At 41.2% G+C, this 19587-nt stretch overlaps 1 protein-coding gene across 7 annotated transcripts in view; it reads right to left on the bottom strand.

Moving 5' to 3' along the window:
• Nucleotides 1–19587, bottom strand: part of OSBPL9 (oxysterol binding protein like 9) — a 182938-nt gene that overhangs the window by 135754 nt on the left and 27597 nt on the right. For 5 of the 7 annotated variants that reach the window (XM_039474568.2, XM_010349188.2, XM_003921563.3 and 2 more), the window contains exon 2: nt 3823–3873. The exons of the other annotated variants lie outside the window; for them this stretch is intronic. In XM_039474568.2, the coding sequence (XP_039330502.1) occupies nt 3823–3873 (51 nt within the window). The remainder of the gene's footprint in view (nt 1–3822; nt 3874–19587) is intronic. 7 annotated transcript variants of the gene reach the window in all.

The following is a 19587-nucleotide window of genomic DNA, read 5'->3' as shown; positions in this document are numbered from 1 at the left end:
GTATGGATGAAAACTGTGAATATGATGAGATATCGCAGGAGTGATTATGTTACATTACATGGCAAAAGGAAGATTATCTGGTAAACCTAATCTGATGTCATCACATGAGGTCTTTTAAAAGCAGAGCATTTTCTGCAGCTGACAGCAGAATGGGAAGTCAGAGATTCAGAGAACCAGAAGGATTCAGTGCACATCACTGACATGAAGATGGAGGGGTCTAGGCCACATGACCAAGAATATGTGCAGCCTCTAGAAGCTGAAAGCAGAACACAACAGACAACCAACAACAACAACAACAACAACAAAACAGGGCCTCAGTTCTACAACCACAAGAAACTGAATTCTGCAAATGCCCTGAGTAAGCCTGGAAGAGGACTCTTCCTCAGAGCCTCCAGATAAGGGCCCAACCCAGCCAACTCCTTGATTTTAGTCATATGAGACCTTAAGCACAAAACCCAACTGAGACGTCTGACCTATAAAACTGAAAAATAATGGGTATTTTTGTGTGATGATAAAACATACTAACATGAAATTTACTATTGTAACTATTTTTAAGTGTACAATTCAGTGGCATTAAGGACATTCACATTATTCATGATGTGATGATCACCATCATCAAATCCATCTCCAGAACTTTTTCATCTTTCCAAACTGAAAACTCCATATTCGTTAAACACTAAGTCCCCATTTCCCCTACTTCTAACCCCTGGAAACCATCATTCTACTTTCTGTCTCTGAATCTGGCTACTCTAGGTACCCCACACAAGTGGAATCATACCTTTTTCGTCTTTTTGTAACTGGCTTACTTCACTTAGCATAGTATCCTCAAGGTTCATCTATATTGCAGCATATGTCAGAATCTCCTCCCTTTATAAGGCTGACTAATAGTCCACTGTATTTATATAGCACATTTTTTATCCATTCATCAGTGGACGGACACTTGGATCCTTTTCACCTCTTGGCTACTGTGAATACCGGAAATAATGCTCCTATGAACATGAATATATAAGCATCTGTTTCAGTCCCTGCTTCCAATTCTTTTGGAAATTTATATATATATATATATATAAACACACATATAAATGGTTGTTTTTGAAGCCAATTTATTATCCTAAAAATTTGGTAAATAAAAGGAAATAATCAAGCAGTCATCCTATTTTAACTGCACCAATGGGTAACCAAATAATAGATGAAGTGTTTCCTTATAAAATTATTTCTGATAAAAATTAAAACAAAATGATAGACTGTCATCATTTTGCAACCCTCAATGAGTTAATGGGTGTAGGTACTGAACATCAATAGCTGCCAATATCAACAAAGGGCAAAAACTAGATACTATGTTCTTCCTGCTAAAGGAACACACCACCACCTAGAGTCTTGCCAAAGGGATCAAACCTGAGTCTGATTCAGTCTCTGGATCCAGCTGCCAATTTGCAGCAAAAACGAAGGACAGAGGAACATAGTGAATTGCACCACTGTGCAATCAGTAAAATCTATACTATGGCAAATTCCTATGGGTCAAAGGGTCTGGATTTTTTTTTTTTTTCAGACATCGTCTCAGGGTCTCACTCTGTCACCCAGGCTGGAAGGCAGTGGCACAATTATAGCTCACTACGGCCTTGACTTCCTGGACTCAAGCAATCCTCCTGCCTCAGCCTCTCAAGGAGCTGGGTCTATAGGTATGTGTCACCACACCCAGCTAATTTTTCAAATGTTTTGTAGAGATGGGGATCTCATCATGTTTCCCAGGCTGGTCTCGAACTACTGGGCTCAAATGATCCTCTGCCTTGAGTGGTCTCCCAGTGTTGGGATTAAGGGCATGAGCTATAGCATCCGGCCAGTCCAGATTCTTCAACAGACAAATTGTAAACAAAAGACATCAAGCTAAACAAATAGGTAAGAAAACTATAGGACTCAGGGATGTACATTTGGGTAAAAAAATTATAACCAAATGCAAGAAATGATTGCTATAATGTAATTGGTTACTTTAGGAGACACATACACATAAGGGATGAAATTTATTTAATTGGGGCAGGTGGAGAGGCTTCAGGTGCAGCTGGTAAAATTCTATTTCTTTTTTTTTTTTTTGAGACGGAGTTTCACTCTTGTTACCCAGGCTGGAGTGCAATGGCGCGATCTCGGCTCACCGCAACCTCCGCCTCCTAGGTTCAGGCAATTCTCCTGTCTCAGCCTCCTGAGTAGCTGGGATTACAGGCATGTGCCACCATGCCCAGCTAATTTTTTGTATTTTTAGTAGAGACGGGGTTTCACCTTGTTGACCAAGATGGTCTCGATCTCTTGACCTTGTGATCCACCTGCCTCGGCCTCCCAAAGTGCTGGGATTACAGGCTCGAGCCACCGCGCCCGGCTCGCAAAATTCTATTTCTTAAGGTGGTAGTTAGAAGGGTTAATAATTAATTAAGCTATATTTAAAAGCAAAAACAAAAAAATAAAGACAGACAAAACCAGTGGATTAACTGTAACAATGAGACAGTGACCGAAATCCAGATGGAATTCAACTGTAGTGCTCTCTCAAGACAGTTCTGCCAAAGTCTCACTATTGAACCTATCTCAAGCCAAAAGAGCAGTTAATACCAGACTAAGTGGTGACTGAGGTCAACAGCAAGTTCTTAGAAAAGTAATGACACCAAACAGACAAAAGGGAAACCAAAGGAAAATTTTAGGAAAAACAAAAACAAAAACTAGAAGTTGAATTTTTAAAAATCTTTGTGCTATCACATATACCATCTGCTTGAAAAAGGCCTGTCTCATTTCCATCCTGCAAATCTCCCATACTTACTCCTGTCTCAGTGCCAGGATTTTTCCATTATAATTTGGTTTCTTTCTCAAAGTTATTTCCCAATTATATCAAGGACTGTTAATAAGGGCAATAATATGTTTACCAAATATATTCACATCTTCAAAAGTAAGGATGCAGAAAAAAAGCAGATGGAGGAAAGAAGGCAACAGGGTCCTAAAGAAAAGACTCCTAGAAGCTGATTAACCTAGTTATGATTGAGGCATACTTTTTTTTAATATACGATGGAGTACTAGAACTGTATCCCTAGCCATCCATTCTTTCTTGCCTTTACCTGTTTGAACAATGGTGGAAACTGAAAACAGCATGAAGCTATAGGTCTGCACTGCCCCATAAGGCAGCCACTAGCAACATGTGGCTATTGATCGCCTTCTCTGAAGTATAGCTAATTGAGATGTACCCTTAAGTGTAAAAGATACATTGGATTTTGAATAGTATGAAAAAAAAACTGCAAACATTAATTACATGGTAAAATAATATTTCAGATATTCTGACCTAGACAAAATATTAATTTTGCCTGTTTCTTTTTATTTTTGAAATGTGGCTTACTAGAGAATCTTAAATTATAGTTGTGGCTTATATTGTATTTCTACTGGACAGCACTGATATATATACCATTATTAAATAGTGCTAAACAGGAAAAACAAAGCAGCAGCAGCTAATAGTGGGGATTTTTCCATTTTTTCTATTGTTGACATGCCACTAACACTATAGTTCACTTAATTTCCAGCCCTTGTCTCTTGTCTGTAAAGTAGAGGTTTAAGAAAATCAGTACATGCATTAAGTCATAAATACAACATTGAATCACGGGCCAAAATAAATGAGTTCTAGTCCTGGTTCTGACACTGACTAGCAGTTACTTGGAGAAATCACATTTTCTCTCTGAGACTTAGATGCTGCCCCAACAATTAAGAAGCTAAACTAAATTTAGACTTCCATAATTCTATCAAAATACGTTTTTCTTCTTTCTGTCAAAATTGATTTTCATAAAAATGAATACTCACTCTGAGTCTAACACATCCTCTGCGAGAGCCTCTCATCATTTTGTCCTTGGACTAAAAGAAAAACAAAGTAGTCAATGAATAAAACATTAACAGACTGGTTGTTTTTAGAATCATCCAGAGATAAAAGGACAAGATTTACAGTAATACCCATTCCTTCTGCTGACTTCCCTTCCAAAAAGAAATTATTTATGGATAGGAAAATAAATAGGTTTTAAATGAAAATGTTATATAGTCTATATAAATTAACCTAATCATAGAAATTTATACATATCTTTAATAGAACATGCATTACATCATTCTTTTCTTTTTTCTCTTTTTTTTCATTGCATTTTAGGTTTTGGGGTACATGTGAAGAACATGTGAGATTGTTGCATAGGTACACACATGGCAGTGTGATTTGCTGCCTTCCTCCCATCACCTATATCTGTCATTTCTCCCCATACTATCTCTCCCCAAATCCCCACCCCCTGCTGTCCCTCCCCTATTTCCCCCCTGACAGACCCCAGTGTGTGATGCTCCCCTCCCTGTGTCCATGTGTTCTCATTGTTCAACACCCACCTACAAGTGAGAACATACAGTGTTTGATTTTCTGTTCTTGTGTCAGTTTGCTGAGAATGATGGATTCCAGGTTCATCTATGTCCCTATAAAGGACATGAACTCATTGTTTTTTATGGCTGCATAGTATTCCATGGTATATATGTGCCACATTTTCCTTGTCCAGTCTATCATCAATGGGCATTTGGGTTGGTTCCAAGTCTTTGCTATTGTAAACAGTGCTGCAATGAACATTTGTATGCATGTGTCCTTATAGTGGAACAATTTATAATCCTTTGGATATACAACCAGTAATGAGATTGCTGGGTCAAATGGAATTTCTATTTCTAGGTCCTTAAGGAATCGCCACACTGTCTTCCACAATGGTTGTACTAATCTACACTCCCACCAACAGTGTAAAAGTGTTCCTATTTCTCCACATCGTCGCCAGCATCTGTCACCAGATTACATCATTATTTTCATTCCTTCTTCATTCTCTTAAGTATGAATATTTCTCATACTTTAGGGAGTCAGAGAACCACCTAGAAGGTTAAGAATCACCTGGAGGTTTAAGAATCACTCAGATAATTCTTTTTTTTTTTTCTTTTTTGGTTAGTTTTGAAATGGAGTCTCAGTCTGTCTCCCAGGCTGGAGTGCAATGGTGCAATCTTGGCTTACTGCAACCTATGCCTCCCGAGTTCAAGTGATTCTCCTGCCTCAGCCTCCCGAGTAGTTGGGATTACAGGCACCCACCACCACATCTGGCTAATTTTGTGTTTTTAGTACAGACGGGGTTTCACCATGTTGGCCAGGCTGGTGGCCTCTATCTCCTGACCTTAGGTGATTTGCCCACCTTGGCCTCCCAAAGTGCTGGGATTACAGGCGTGAGCCACCATACCCAGCTGCTCCCAGATAATTCTGACAAAGGCAAACAGAAGACCACACTTTAAGTATTGCTTTAGCTTTACCTCTTTGCAATTCCCCAAACGGGTGATATTTTTTGCTTCTGTGACTTCTCATCCAATTTCCCTCTGTTTGGAATTTCCTTGACCCAAATGTTCTGCCTTGTTGTCATCCCAAGCACCTTAGCTGTCTGATTTAGATTTCCACCATGGGATCCCAGAGTCTCCTGTGCGTTCCCCTGTTGTAATATGCATCACCCTGCGTTATAATTGCTGGTTTACTTCACCCACAAGACTACACATTTCTTAGGGGGTAGAAATTGTTTCTGACTTATGCTTCAGAACAGTGTCTGATACACATTTGGTGCTCAAAAACATTTGCTGATGGAATGTAACTTACCCTTTCTGTGTTCCTTACTAAACTGAACCATACAAAGCCTATCTTTTTTTTTTTTTTTTTGAGACAGAGTTTCACTCTTGTTACCCAGGCTGCAGTGCAATGGCGCGATCTCAGCTCACCGCAACCTCCGCCTCCTGGGTTCAGGCAATTCTCCTGCCTCAGCCTCCTGAGTAGCTGGGATTATAGGCACGTGCCACCATGCCCAGCTACTTTTTTGTATTTTTAGTAGAGACGGGGTTTCACCATGTTGACCAGGTTGGTCTCGATCTCTCGACCTTGTGATCCACCCGCCTCGGCCTCCCAAAGTGCTGGGATTACAGGCTTGAGCCACCACGCCCGGCCTGCAAAGCCTATCTTATGCAAAAGTGCTAAGTTTACATTCAGTAAATATTCCTAAAAGTAAATTAGTCATGTGTAATACAATAAAGTAAAATCTCAAATAATGGAAGTTGAACAAATACTTAATACTTGAACAACTGGTATTTTCCTGTATTCCACCTGTGTGAGAAAGAAGCTAAACAAGCAAAACAAGATTATGTTTTAAAGATGATTATCCCACTTGAAACTATAGATGTCCAACATCCAAAGTCCTGAGCCATAAGAATTTATGTTAAGGAGTGATTACTGAGATACTAAAGAGTATTCTTTTTGTTCTACCTATAAATATCAGGACTCATATATTTTAGGAATAAAATTTCTCAATACCAAGCAGAGCTGAAAAGAGTTCTTTACTAATCATACAGTTAGTGAAGGAAAACAGTTGACTAAAACATTCCTTAAGCGCCGGGCACAGTAGCTCAAGCCTGTAATCCCAGCACTTTGGGAGGCTGAACCATCCCAGTCAACATGGTGAAACCCCATCTCTACTAAAAATACAAAACATCAGCTGGGCACGGTGGCGCACGCCTGTAATTCCAGCTACTCAGGAGGTTGAGGCAGGAGAATTGCCTGAACCCAGGAGGCGGAGGTTGCAGTGAGCCGAGATTGCGCCATTGCACTCCAGCCTGGGTAACAAGAGTGAAACTCCGTCTCAAAAAAAAAAAAAAAAATTCCTTAAGCATTTAGTAGCCCTTTTGCTGTACCCTATACTTATCTTCCCTTCAAAAGCATGAAGGAAATACACAAAAGTAATAATTAGGTTTGAAAATCCCTAATAAGGCTAGAATGCAAAATTAACTCAAACAAGGTAAGAACAAATATATTCATCCTTGATCCTCTTCTACTATAACACAATTTTTAAAATAAAATTACAGTAAACAGAAAAAAGGCAAAACAGGCCTCAGTGGTAATACAACTATTAGGGTTACAAATTAAAAAACACTAAGAGGGCCAATTATAATCCTAACAGTTTCCTAATTTAAAATTCCAGCACTTTGGGAGGCTGAGGCAAGAGGGTGGCTTAGGCCCAGGAGTTCAAGATCTGCCTAGGCAACATGGCGAAACTCTATCTTTAAAAAATGCAAAATGTAGGCCGGGCGTGGTGGCTCAAGCCTGTAATCCCAGCACTTTGGGAGGCCGAGGCGGTGGATCACGAGGTCGAAAGATCGAGACCATCCTGGTCAACATGGTGAAACCTCGTCTCTACTAAAAATACAAAAAATTAGCTGAGCATGGTGGCGCGTGCCTGTAATCCCAGCTACTTAGGAGGCTGAGGCAGGAGAATTGCCTGAGCCCAGGAGGCGGAGGTTGCGGTGAGCCGAGATCGCGCCATTGCACTCCAGCCTGGGTAACAAGAGCGAAACTCCGTCTCAAAAAAAAAAAAAAAATGCAAAATGTTAGCTAGCCACATCTAGCTAATATTTTATAGCTCTCAGGAGACTGAGGGGTAAGAGGATTGCTTGAGCCCAGGAGGTCAAGGCTGCAGTGAACAGTGACCACCACACCACTGCACTCTAGCCTGGGCAACAGAGCAAGACCCTTTTTCAACAACAACAAAAAAGAAAATACTAAGAGAGATAACTGAAAACAATTAAAACAAATACAACTAGGAAATAATCACGCAAATCCAGAATGTGTGACATTCTACAAAATCATTGGCTTAGATTCTTGCAAAATGTAAAAAAGAAAAAAGACTAACATGTAGACAATTGTAACAGAGCAAAAATAAGTGCTGTGGACTCAGAAGGCTCCTCCCTGTCAAGGAAAAAGATCAGGGAAGCAAAACTGAAATGACCAGGTTTCAAGTTTCAACCTAGGGCTCAAAAAAAATAAAAGACACTGGGCGCAGTGGAGCATGCCTATAGTCCCAGCTACTCAGGAGGCTGAGGCTGGAGGATTGCTTGAGTATAGGAGTTCTGGGCTGTAGTGCACTATGCCAATTGGGTGTCTGCACTAAGTTTGGCATCAATATGGGGACCTCTCGGGAGTGGGGGATCACCAGGTTGCCTAAGGAGGGGTGAACCAGCCTAGGATGAAAATGGTGCAGGTCAAAACTCCCATGCTGATCAGTAGTGGGACTGAGTCTGTGAATAGCCATTACACTCTAGCCTGGGCAATATAGCAAGACCCTGTCTCAAAAAAAGAAAGAGAAGAAGAGAAGAGAAGAGAAAGGAAAGAAAGAAAGGAGGAAAGGAGCAATCTAATAAAAAAAGAGGGAAAGTAGTGGGTGAAAGTTCATTACAACACAAGAAAACATCAGCAAAGGCACAGATGTAGAACACTTTACTTTCCTATTCATAGGGGAAGAATGTATAGACAAGAGCACAGGGTACAGAGAGGAACTTACAGATGAGGCTAAAGGCCAGGTAGAGTGGCTCACACCTGTAATTACACCACTTTGGGAGGCTAAGGTGAGTGGATCACTTAAGCAAGTCCAGGAGTTCAAGACCAGCCTGGTCAACATGGTGAAACCCTATCTCTACTAAAAATACAAAAATTAGCTGGGCATGGTGGCACATGCCTATAATCCCAGCTACTTGGGAGGCTGAGGTAGGAGAATCCCTTGAGCTTGGGAGGCGGAGGCTGCAGTGAGCTGAGGTGGCACTGCTGCACTCCATCCTGAGCAACAGAGTAAGACTGTCTCAAAAAAAAAAAAAAAAAAAAAAATTAAACATAAAAAAAAAAAAAATGAGGCTGAAAAGATTACAGGGACCAGATCCTGAAGGGTCTGAAAAAAACATGGAGTAGTTAAGGAAATTCAACTATATTCAATAGTTAATGAGGAGCTACTAAAGGTTTACAAGGAGGATATTAACATTCATAAAGGTGTGTTTTAGAAAAATAACACTGTTAAATATGAAGATTTGGGGAAAGGGATAATAGCAACATTATTAATAACAATAGTCGCAGCAGCAGATTCTCACTCGTTGACGCCCCTTATGTGATGTGCACGTTATATACAATAAACCTTACAAGCCTTTGCATGGTAAGAATTATTCACATATTATAAATCAAAGTGACACTAGGGAGATCAAGGAAGTTACCCAGTGTTACACATGTAAATTGTAGCAGAGTTGCACAGTTGGAAATGGCTGTCCTGCAAATCATTCTCCCCAGACCTTATCTGAGCTCTAATAGCATCACTCTCCCCACTCAGCTTTAACGTGGGGCAATAGGGAAGCTGGTATGACTGCTTCCACCAGACACAGCCTTATCTGACAAAGAAAGATGACCAATCACAGCACCCACTACCCCACAGGTCCGGACAGAGTCATCATCTCTCAGGAAGTTTCTCAACTGGGGTGAAGGGAAGAGCTCCTTCCTATCTGTTCTTGAAGCTGTGAGATACGGAGGCCATCGGTCCTGTGTGTTCTATGCAAAGGAAGAAAGCCTACATAGCAAGAGAAGCTGTGAGATCAGGAGGAAAGTCCCAGCTGCCAGTGAGCTTCAGCTACATCCTAGTCTGAAGCAAATCTGTCTAAGCCAAGGCCATTCACCAAATATTAGGTTATTTCTGAAGAATCCTAGTAGCTTCTGGTAATGAAAGGTAGCTGACATAACCCCAACAATCTTCCTGCTGAGTGTTATCTTACCAGTGTTCCAAAACCTGCTAACAAATGTACTTTTCTTAGCAAACTGGCACAAACAGATACGTGATCTACAGCCCAGTAACTGTCCCTCTCTCTGTCTCCAGCTACAAGGCCCCGTACCTTAAAAAGGACTACTCTGAAATGAATGCTACAGTCTTTTCAGCTGGATGAGAAAACAGGATTACCCCAGTGAAGTGGGAATACTGAACTGATATGTTCTACTCTGAAGAGGTTCTAGGGCTACTCCTGAGCTCAAGCAATCCACCTGCCTCAGCCTTCCAAAGTGCTGGGATTATAGGCCACTGTGCCTGGCCAAAAGTTGATTCTTTAAAAAGATCAACAAAATTGGCAAACCATTAGCTAGACTGACCAAGGGAAAAGGGGATTCAAAGTACTAAAATCAGGAATGAAAGAAAAACACATTACCACCAATCTTACAAAAATAAAAAAATCCAAGGAAATACAATCAACAACAAATTAGATGAAACCAACAAATTCCAAGAAAGATATAAACTGTCAAAACTGACTAAAGAAAAAAATAGAAAATCTGAATAGAGGTAAAATAAGTAAAAACATTGAATCGGTAATCACAAAACTTCTCCCAAAAAAAGACCAGGCACAGATGGTTAATTCTATCAAATGTTTAAAGAATTAACAACAATCCTTCACAAACTCTTCTAAACAATAGAAGATGGAACACTTCCCAATTTCTTCTACAAAGTCAGTATTATTCTAATACCAAAACCAGAAAAAGGCATAATAAGAAAAAAATCAGTGTCTATTTTGAATACAGATGCAAAAATCCTCCACAAAATACAAGCAAACCAAATCCAGCAACACATAGAAAGGATTATATGCTATAACCAAGTGGGATTTATCCCAAGAATACAAGGTTGAGTCAATGTATAAAAATCAATAGAATATATCGTATTAATAAAATAAAGAACAAAAATCACATGATCATCTCAAAAGACACAGAAAAGGTTTTTGTTTTTTTTTAAAAAAAAAAAATCTAACACCCTTTCATAATAAAAACCACTCAACAAACTAGAAACAGAAGGGAACTTCTTCAACTTAATAAGGGCCATATATAAAAAGCCCACAGGTAACCTCATATGTAATGATAAAAGATTTATAACTAAGAACAAGACAAAAATGTCTTCTCTTGCCGTTCCTACTAAACACTATACTGGAGGTACTAGCCAGAGAAATCAGGCAAGAAAAAGAAATAAAGGCATCTAGATTAGAAAGAAAGAACTTCAAGTGTCTTTATCTGAAGAAGACATAACCTTACATACAGAAAACCCTAGGGAGCCAGGTGCAGTGAGGCAGGTGGATCACTTGAGGTCAGGAGTTCAAGACCAGCCCTGGTCAACATGGTGAAATCTCATGTCTACTAAAAATGCAAAAATTAGCTGGGAATGGTGGGTGCCTGTAGTCCCAGCTACTAGGGCGGCTGAGGCTGAAGAACCTCTTGAACCCAGGAGGTTGCAGTGAGCTGAGGTTGCACCACTGCATCCCAGCTTGGGCAACAGAGTGAGACTCCAACTGAAAAACAAAAAACAGTAACAAAAAGAAAATCCTAAGGCAGGGGTCCCCGAACTTTTTACACAGGGGGCCAGTTCACTGTCCCTCAGACCGTTGGAGGGCCAGACTATGCAAGGTGTGACACCCTTCACAGCCAGCGCTGCTGCCTCCACTATCCCAGACAGCGGTATACAGTGTCACAGGCCCAGCACCACCTCCAGTGCTGTATACAGGGATGGCGGTGATCAGCCTGTGACACTGTGTATACAGCATCCTGGACATCTGCAGCAGTGGTGGGCCTCTTCTGTGGGAAGCCCACTGCTGCATGTTTCCCCTATCATAAGACACCTCTTAAAAATAAGACAGCCCCCGTCTTTTGGGGGTAAAATTAGTATAAGACAGAGTCATGTAATAGGGAAAACACGGTATGCAGTAATGTGGGGGGAGACTTTTGGGCAAAGGGAGGTTATAGGGGCCATTATGTTGTACATTTGGGGAAGTATGGGGGCCATTGTACTGTGTAGTAATGGTTATAGTGCTTTGCCTTTCTTCCTACTTCTGCTGTTATCTCACACTGCTTTCGGTGACGTGGGGCACCGCAGCCGCAGACCAGATGTGCGTCATATGATGCGCTTCCAGAGCCGTGACGCGTGCGTCCCGCGTCACCGGAAGTAGTACTGCACGTGAGCGACACCACGCTTTGCGGCGCCGCCACATACTGTGCTCCTCTCATTGACCACCAATGAAAGAAGTGCCCCTTCCTGAAGTGCAGCGGGGGCCAGATAAATGGCCTCAGGGGGCTGCATGCGTGGGCCATAGTTTGGGGACCCCTGTCCTAAGGAATCCACACCAAAAACAAACTATTAGAGCTAATAAATGAGCTCATCAAAGTTTCAAACACAAATTTAATAACAAAAATGAATTGTACTTCTTCCTTTTTTTTTTCTTTTTTGAAACAGGGTCTTGCTGTGTTGCCCAGGCTGGAGTACAGTGGCATGATCTCAGCTCACTGTAACTTCTGCCTGTTCAAGTGATTCTCCTGCCTTGGCCTCCTGAGTAGCTGGGAATACAGGCACCTGCCACCATGCCTGGCTAATTTTTGTATTTTTAGTAGAGACAGGGTTTCACCATGTTGGCCAGGCTGGTCTCGAACTCATGACCTTGTGATCCACCTGTCTTGGCCTCCCAAAGTGCTGGGACTACAGGCGTGAGCCACCATGCCTGGCCACAAAAATTAATTGTAGGCCGGGCGCGGTGGCTCAAGCCTGTAATCCCAGCACTTTGGGAGGCCGAGGCGGGTGGATCACAAGGTCAAGAGATCGAGACCATCTTGGTCAACATGGTGAAACCCCGTCTCTACTAAAAATACAAAAAAAATAGCTGGGCATGGTGGTGCGTGCCTGTAATCCCAGCTACTCAGGAGGCTGAGGCAGGAGAATTGCCTGAACCCAGGAGGCGGAGGTTGCGGTGAGCCGAGATCGCGCCATTGCACTCCAGCCTGGGTAACAAGAGCGAAACTCCGTCTCAAAAAAAAAAAAAAAAAAAAAATTAATTGTATTTCTATACTCTTAGATTTAAAAAATTTGGAGATATAACTAAGAAAACAATTCCATTTATAATAGCATCAATTTGCAGATTCAATATAATTGCTATCAAAATCCCAACTGCCCTTTTCTGTTATAGAAGTTGATAAGCTGATGCTAAAATTCAGTGATTATGCAAGGGACCCAGAATAGCCAGAACAATCTTCAAAAAAAGAACAAAATTGGAGGACTCACACTTCTTAATTTCAAAATGTAATACAAAAACCACAGTAATAATTTTGGCTCACTGTAACCTCTGCCTCCCGGACAGTGTGGTACTGACATTAAGATATACATAAAGATGCCGGGCGCAGTGGCTCACGCCTGTAATCCCAGCACTTTGGGAGGCCGAGGCGGGTGGATCACAAGGTCAAGAGATCGAGACCATCGTGGTCAACATAGTGAAACCCCATCTCTACCAAAAACACAAAAAAATTAGCTGGGCATGTTGGCACGTGTCTGTAATCCCAGCTACTCAGGAGTCTGAGGCAGGAGAATTGCCTGAACCCAGGAGGCGGAGGTTGCGGTGAGCCAAGATTGCGCCATTGCACTCCAGCCTGGGTAACAAGAGCGAAACTCCGTCTCAAAAAAAAAAAAAAAGATATACATAAAGATCAATGGAATAGAATTGGAAGTATAGAAATAAACCCAAAAGTACATAGTCAAATAATTTTTTTTTTTTTTTTACCAAGACCATCCAATGGGGAAAGAATAGTCTTTCCAACAAATGATGCTGAAACCATATGCAAAAAAACGAAGCTGAATACCTACCCTATGCCATATAAAAAAGTTAACTCAAGGCCAGACATGGTGGCTCACACCTGTAATCCCAACACTCTGGGAGGCCAAGGTGGGTGGATCATCTGAGGTCAGGAGTTTGAGTCCAGCCTAACTAACATGGGGAAACCCCATCTCTACTAAAAAACGAAAAATAAAAAAATTAGCCAGGCGTAGCAGCAGATGCCTGTAATCTCAGCTACTCTGGAGGCTGAGGCAGAATTGCTTGAACCCAGGTGGCGGAGGCTGCAGTGAGCCGAGATCGTACCATTGCACTCCAGTCTGGGTGATAGAGTGAGACTCCGCCTCAAAAAAAAAAAAAAAGTTAACTCAAAATGGATCCAAGACCTAAATTTAAAGGGTAAAACTATTAAGTTCTTAGATAAAAACGTAGGTATAAATCTTTGTGACCTTGGAATCAGCAATGGTTACATGACACCAAAAGCACAAGCAATAAAAGAAATAATAATAAACTGAGCATCATCAAAATTAAAAATATTTGTACTTCAAAGAACACTATCATGCTGAGGCAGAAGGATCCCTTGAGCCCAGGAGTTTGAGGTTATGGTGAGCTATAATCATGTCACTGCACCACAGCCTGGGCAACAGAATGAGATCCTGTCTTAAAAATAAAACCAAACAAACAAACAAAAAACTCTACCAAGAAAGTGGAAAGACAAAACAAAGAATAGGAGAAAATATTTGCAAATCACTTACATCTGGGTAGGGGTGTAGTATCAAGAATATACAGAGAACTCACACAATTCAACAATAAAAAGACAAACAACCCAATTTAAAAATGGGCAAAAGATGTGAGTAGATATTTTGCCTAAAAAACCCAAGTTAAAAAGATAGTTTCAGCTGGTGATAAGTGTTAAGAAAATAAAAGAAGGTGATTATCTTAGTGCATCTTGTGCTACTAAAACAGAATACCAGAGACTGCATAATTTATAACAGAAATTTACTTTCTTACAGCTTTAAGAGGCTGGGAATTCCAAGATCCAAGCACCAGCATCTGGTGCGTGCCTTCTTTACTGCAGAGCAAAGGGTGGAAAAGCAAAGAGCACAAGTGAGGAAATCCTTTTATGATGGCGTTGATCTGTTTATGAAGGCAATGCCTAAACACCTCCCATTAGCCCCCATTTCCCAACATATAATGTAAATCTGTCCCCCAGCATTCATGTACAGTTAAGTTTCCAACACATGAATGCTGGGGGACACATTTACATTATATCAGAGATTATCAGAAAGTTATTGTTGGGAAAGGAGGTTCTGCTTTAACTTAAGCAGCTTGAAAAAAAATTTTTTTTTTTTTTTTCTTTTTGATACAGAGTTTCGCTCTTGTTACCCAGGCTGGAGTGCAATGGCGCAATCTCGGCTCACCGCAACCTCCGCCTCTTGGGTTCAGGCAATTCTCCTGCCTCAGCCTCCCGAGTAGCTGGGATTACAGGCACGCACCACCATGCCCAGCTAGTTTTCTTTAAGGAGTTGAAACTGAGATTTGAATTAGAGAACCCAGTGAAGTGAAGAATCTCGGGGCAAAGTCCCAGGTAGAGGGAAAAGCAGGAAATGATTCATCAGTAAACTTGCTCTCCCATTCTCAGCAAGGGCTATCTCACATTTTCTCTGTGCTCTCTCCCTCAGCACATCTCCACCTGGCTTTCTCACAGGCATTTTAAACTCAACATGGGCCAGGTACAGTGGGTCACACCTGTAATCCCACCACTTTGGGAAACCAAGGTGGGCAGATCACATGAAGTCAGGAGTTTAAGACCAGCCTGGCCAACACAGTGAAACCCCGTCTTTACTAAATATACAAAAATTAGCCAGATGTGGTGGCACAGGCCTGTAATCCCAGCTACTCAGGAGGCTGAGGCAGGAGAATCGCTTGAACTTGGGAGGCAGAGGTTGCAGTGGCCCAAGATGGCACCACTGCACTCCAGCCTGGGTGACAGAGCAAGACTCCGTCTCAAAAAAAAAAAAAGAAGAAAGAAAACTCAACATGTATAAAACTAACTCATGATCCTGTCACTCTTCCATCCAATCAATCAAAGTCCCCTCATTTCTGCCTCAGAAAAACTCTCAAATCTTCTTTCATGAGGTCATAATTGAAAAAGAAAAACAAACTCTCAAATTCTTCCATTTAACCGCATCTCTACTATTAGCCACCCGAATCCAGCACTCTACAATACATCTCTGTATTGTATTACCTTCTTTTTTTTTTTTTTTTTTTTTTTTTTTTTTTTTTTTTGGACAAGGTCTCACTCTGTTGCCCAGGCTGGAGTGCACTGGCATGATTTTGGCTCACTATAACCTCCGCCTCCCAGGCTCAAGTGATCCACGTCAGCCTCCAGAGCAGCTGGGACTACTGGCACATGGCACCGCCCAGCTAATTTTTTTTTTCCTTATAGAGAAGGGGTTTCACCTTGTTGCCCAGGCTAGTCTCAAACACCTGGGCTCAAGTGATCCACCCCATCTGCCTCCCAAAGTGCTGGGACTACAGGAATGAGCCACTGTACTCAGCATGTATCACCTTCTAATTCTTCTCTATCTCTTCTTCCTCTCCTCTAATCCTTTCTCCACACAGTAGCCAGGAGTCTTTTCAAAACATGAATCTCATCAGGTTACTTCTTCAATTAAAAAACAAAACAAGCGGCCGGTTGCGGTGGCTCAAGCCTGTAATCCCAGCACTTTGGAAGGCCGAGGCGGGTGGATCACGAGGTCAAGAGATCGAGAACATCCTGGTCAACACGGTGAAACCCTGTCTCTACTAAAAATGCAAAAAATTAGCTGGGCGTGGTGGTGCGTGCCTTTAATCCCAGCTACTCAGGAAGCTGAGGAAGGAGAATTGCCTGAACCCAGGAGGCGGAGGTTGCGGTGAGCCGAGATTGCGCCATTGCACTCCAGCCTGGGTAACGAGCGAAATTCCGTCTCAAAAAAAAAAAAAAAACAACAACAACAACAAAAAACAAAACAAGCAGCAAGCAAGCAAAAAAATACTTCATGGCTCTATATTGCACTTAAAATAAAATGCAAATTTCTTAATTTGCTCTCTATAAAGACCCTGATTGGCCTGGCTCCAGCCCAAAAGACCCCATCATCCCTGGGCCCCAGCCATACTAATCTTTCAGTTCCCTGAATCAGCCAATCACTTTCTTGCCTAAGGACTTTTACATGGATTGTTCTCATTGCTTGAAGTGTCTTTACTCATCTACCCTCACTCCTTTTATTGGCTAATTCCTACTTACCCTCAGTTCCTAAGAAGGAAAGCTTTACCTGAACCTCTAGAGTAGATTACCCTTCACTTCTACCATGGGCATAATAAAACCCTTTTTCCCCATAATACTGTGGGAAAATAAAATGCTATGGGTTTGAGTGTGTCCCCCAAAAGTTCATGTGTTAGAAACTTAATGCCTCTGTTCTCATGAATAGATTAATGAGGACTCTGTCCTCATCGATGGATTAATGTCACTATCACAGGAGTGTGCTCATTATTAATAGAATGTTAATTAATGTCGTAAAAGCTATTTCTCTCACCTCTCTTGCTCCAGCTCTCTCACCACAAGATGCCCTCCACCATGCTATAAAGGAGCAAGGAGGACACTGTGCTCTTCCAGTTGCTAGAACCATGAGCCAAAATAAACTTCTTTCCTTTATAAAATATCCAGTCTGTGGTTTTCTGTTGTAGAAACAGAAAACAGACTAAGACATAAAACGTCCATGGATTTCTTGGTGTTCTTGTAAAAAGCTCTAGGGTCCTGGCAACATTTCCACATGCCATAAGGGTTAGATCTTTTGTTTTCAACTGGTCTGGAAGGATAATAAAAACCTGTCTCATTTCCCAGAGAAGCCTCCAAGGTGCTAAGAAAAGGGGTACAGCTATTTCCCTAGATATCTGTGTGTAAAATGAGACTCCAGAACTCAGTCTGATGAAGAGACCTTTTTATATGCCAAAGGGTTGGAGTTAGGATTTAGGCTTATTACCTTTCCTAAGTGACCCTTTCATGAGGGGAGAAGGACAGATGCCTATTTCCCCTTCATAGGACAGAAAAATAAATTTTCCTTGTCCGCCACCTACAAAATGTCTAGCTACTCATGTAGGACAACTGACCTCGCTTTTGTAGCATCACTCTACAGGTAAGAATTAGAGCAAAAGGAGGCCAACACATTTATTATTATAAAATGTCTCTGATCCAGAATATCTTAAAAGATATGTGCATTCATGATGAAATTAATAAAGATGTGTAATTAAGAGCCTGCCAAGTACTTAATCTGTAAATCTATAATTAAACAATTCCGAAATTGCTTAATTTCATCATCCATATTAGCCTTAAATTCTAGGACAATAATGACCTAGTACATAGAGGAAACAAAAAAATATTGAATAAATGATAGGAAGGATACACATAAGTACAGCTAGCCATTTAAATTTTCATTAACATAACCCATAACTATCTGCTATGCCTCAACAGCCAGTAATTTGATGTTTCTATTATTACTCTGATTATGTTGGTCAGAAAACTAAAATTAGCTGCCCAAAGACAAATTAAACTTCATAGATTTTAGTGTGTTACTAAGTCTGTTAAATCTGACTCGAAGGAAAAAGACATTTGGCCTTTATGCTAGCTACCATCTTTATACCCGCTTGACACTTTTCTTTTTTAAAAATCAGTACTTTTTTCTGTAAAGAAACATCTAAGGAATGCTGATTCCAAACATTCTAATCAATACTGTGTGCCTAGCTCTAGGCAGCAAACCTCTTAGGATATCTAGATTTTCTTCAGTATACTGTCAATGTCAAAACTGATTTATTCTTTTTTTTTTTTTTTTTTTTTTTTTTTTTGAGATGGAGTTTCGCTCTTGTTACCCAGGCTGGAGTGCAATGGCGCGATCTCGGCTCACCGCAACCTCCGCCTCCTGGGTTCAGGCAATTCTCCTGCCTCAGCCTCCGGAGTAGCTGGGATTACAGGCACGCGCCACCATGCCCAGCTAGTTTTTTGCACCATTAGTAGAGACGGGGTTTCACCATGTTGACCAGGATGGTCTCAATCTCTTGACCTCGTGATCCACCTGCCTCGGCCTCCCAAAGTGCTGGGATTACAGGCTTGAGCCACCGCGCCCGGCCAAAACTGATTTATTCTTTAAATGTAAACAGATATTTACCTTGGCATTGACTGGTGCTCCCAGGAAGCTGAGAAACAGATTCTAACCTCTAACTGTTATGTTATCAAAATAGTTGGTGATATAATCAGCACATACACAAGCCCTGCTAGAAGTAATATAGGATGGGGTTAAGCAACCAAAAGCAGCTTTTTGCTGGTTACAGAATTAAGAACCTTCTGGAAATCAGTAAATTAGTAAAATCAGAAACAATTTTTACTTTCCCAGGGTAAGAAATTTCTGAAAAAAATCATACAAATCTATCAGAAAGTAGAACTTACCTTGCCAAAATTAATTTCAAACTATTCTAGAAAATACTCTTCTAAGGCTTACTTAATGTGAGAAACATGTATTTATAGGAATACATACTACAATGGACTGAATGTTTATATTCCCCCAAAGTTCCTATGTTGAAATTTTAACCCCCAAGGTGATGATATTAGGGGGTGGGCCTTAGGGAAGTGATTAGGTCATGAGGGCAGAACATTCATGAAAGAGATTAGTTCCCTTATAAAAGAGGCCCCAGTCACAGCAAGGTAATGACCAACAGTGAGATGACCTGCGTTCTCAATAGAATAGCTCACAGTAATCTCAAATTACACAGCAGTCTGCCTGCTCTGTCCACTTCTTAAATCCTTAGGAAAAAGTAATTTTAAGGACATACTTAGAACTATTTAGCTAAATGTCAAGTCTTAAAACTGCTTTAATATGGCAAGACACAGTGGCCCACACCTATAATTTCAGCACTTTGGAAAGCTGAGGCAGGAGGATCACTTCAGGCCAGGAGTTGAAGACCAGCCTGGGCAACATAGTGAGAACCTGTCTCTTTAAAAAATGTTTTTTTAGGGCCGGGTGCGGTGGCTCAAGCCTGTAATCCCAGCACTTTGGGAGGCCGAGGCGGGTGGATCACAAG

The sequence above is a fragment of the Saimiri boliviensis genome, chromosome 11 (assembly GCF_048565385.1).
Source record: "Saimiri boliviensis isolate mSaiBol1 chromosome 11, mSaiBol1.pri, whole genome shotgun sequence".
NCBI classification, from domain to species: Eukaryota; Metazoa; Chordata; class Mammalia; order Primates; family Cebidae; genus Saimiri; species Saimiri boliviensis.
The sequence above is the reverse complement of the archived record's forward strand: the minus strand, read 5'-3'. Positions and strand labels throughout refer to the sequence as shown.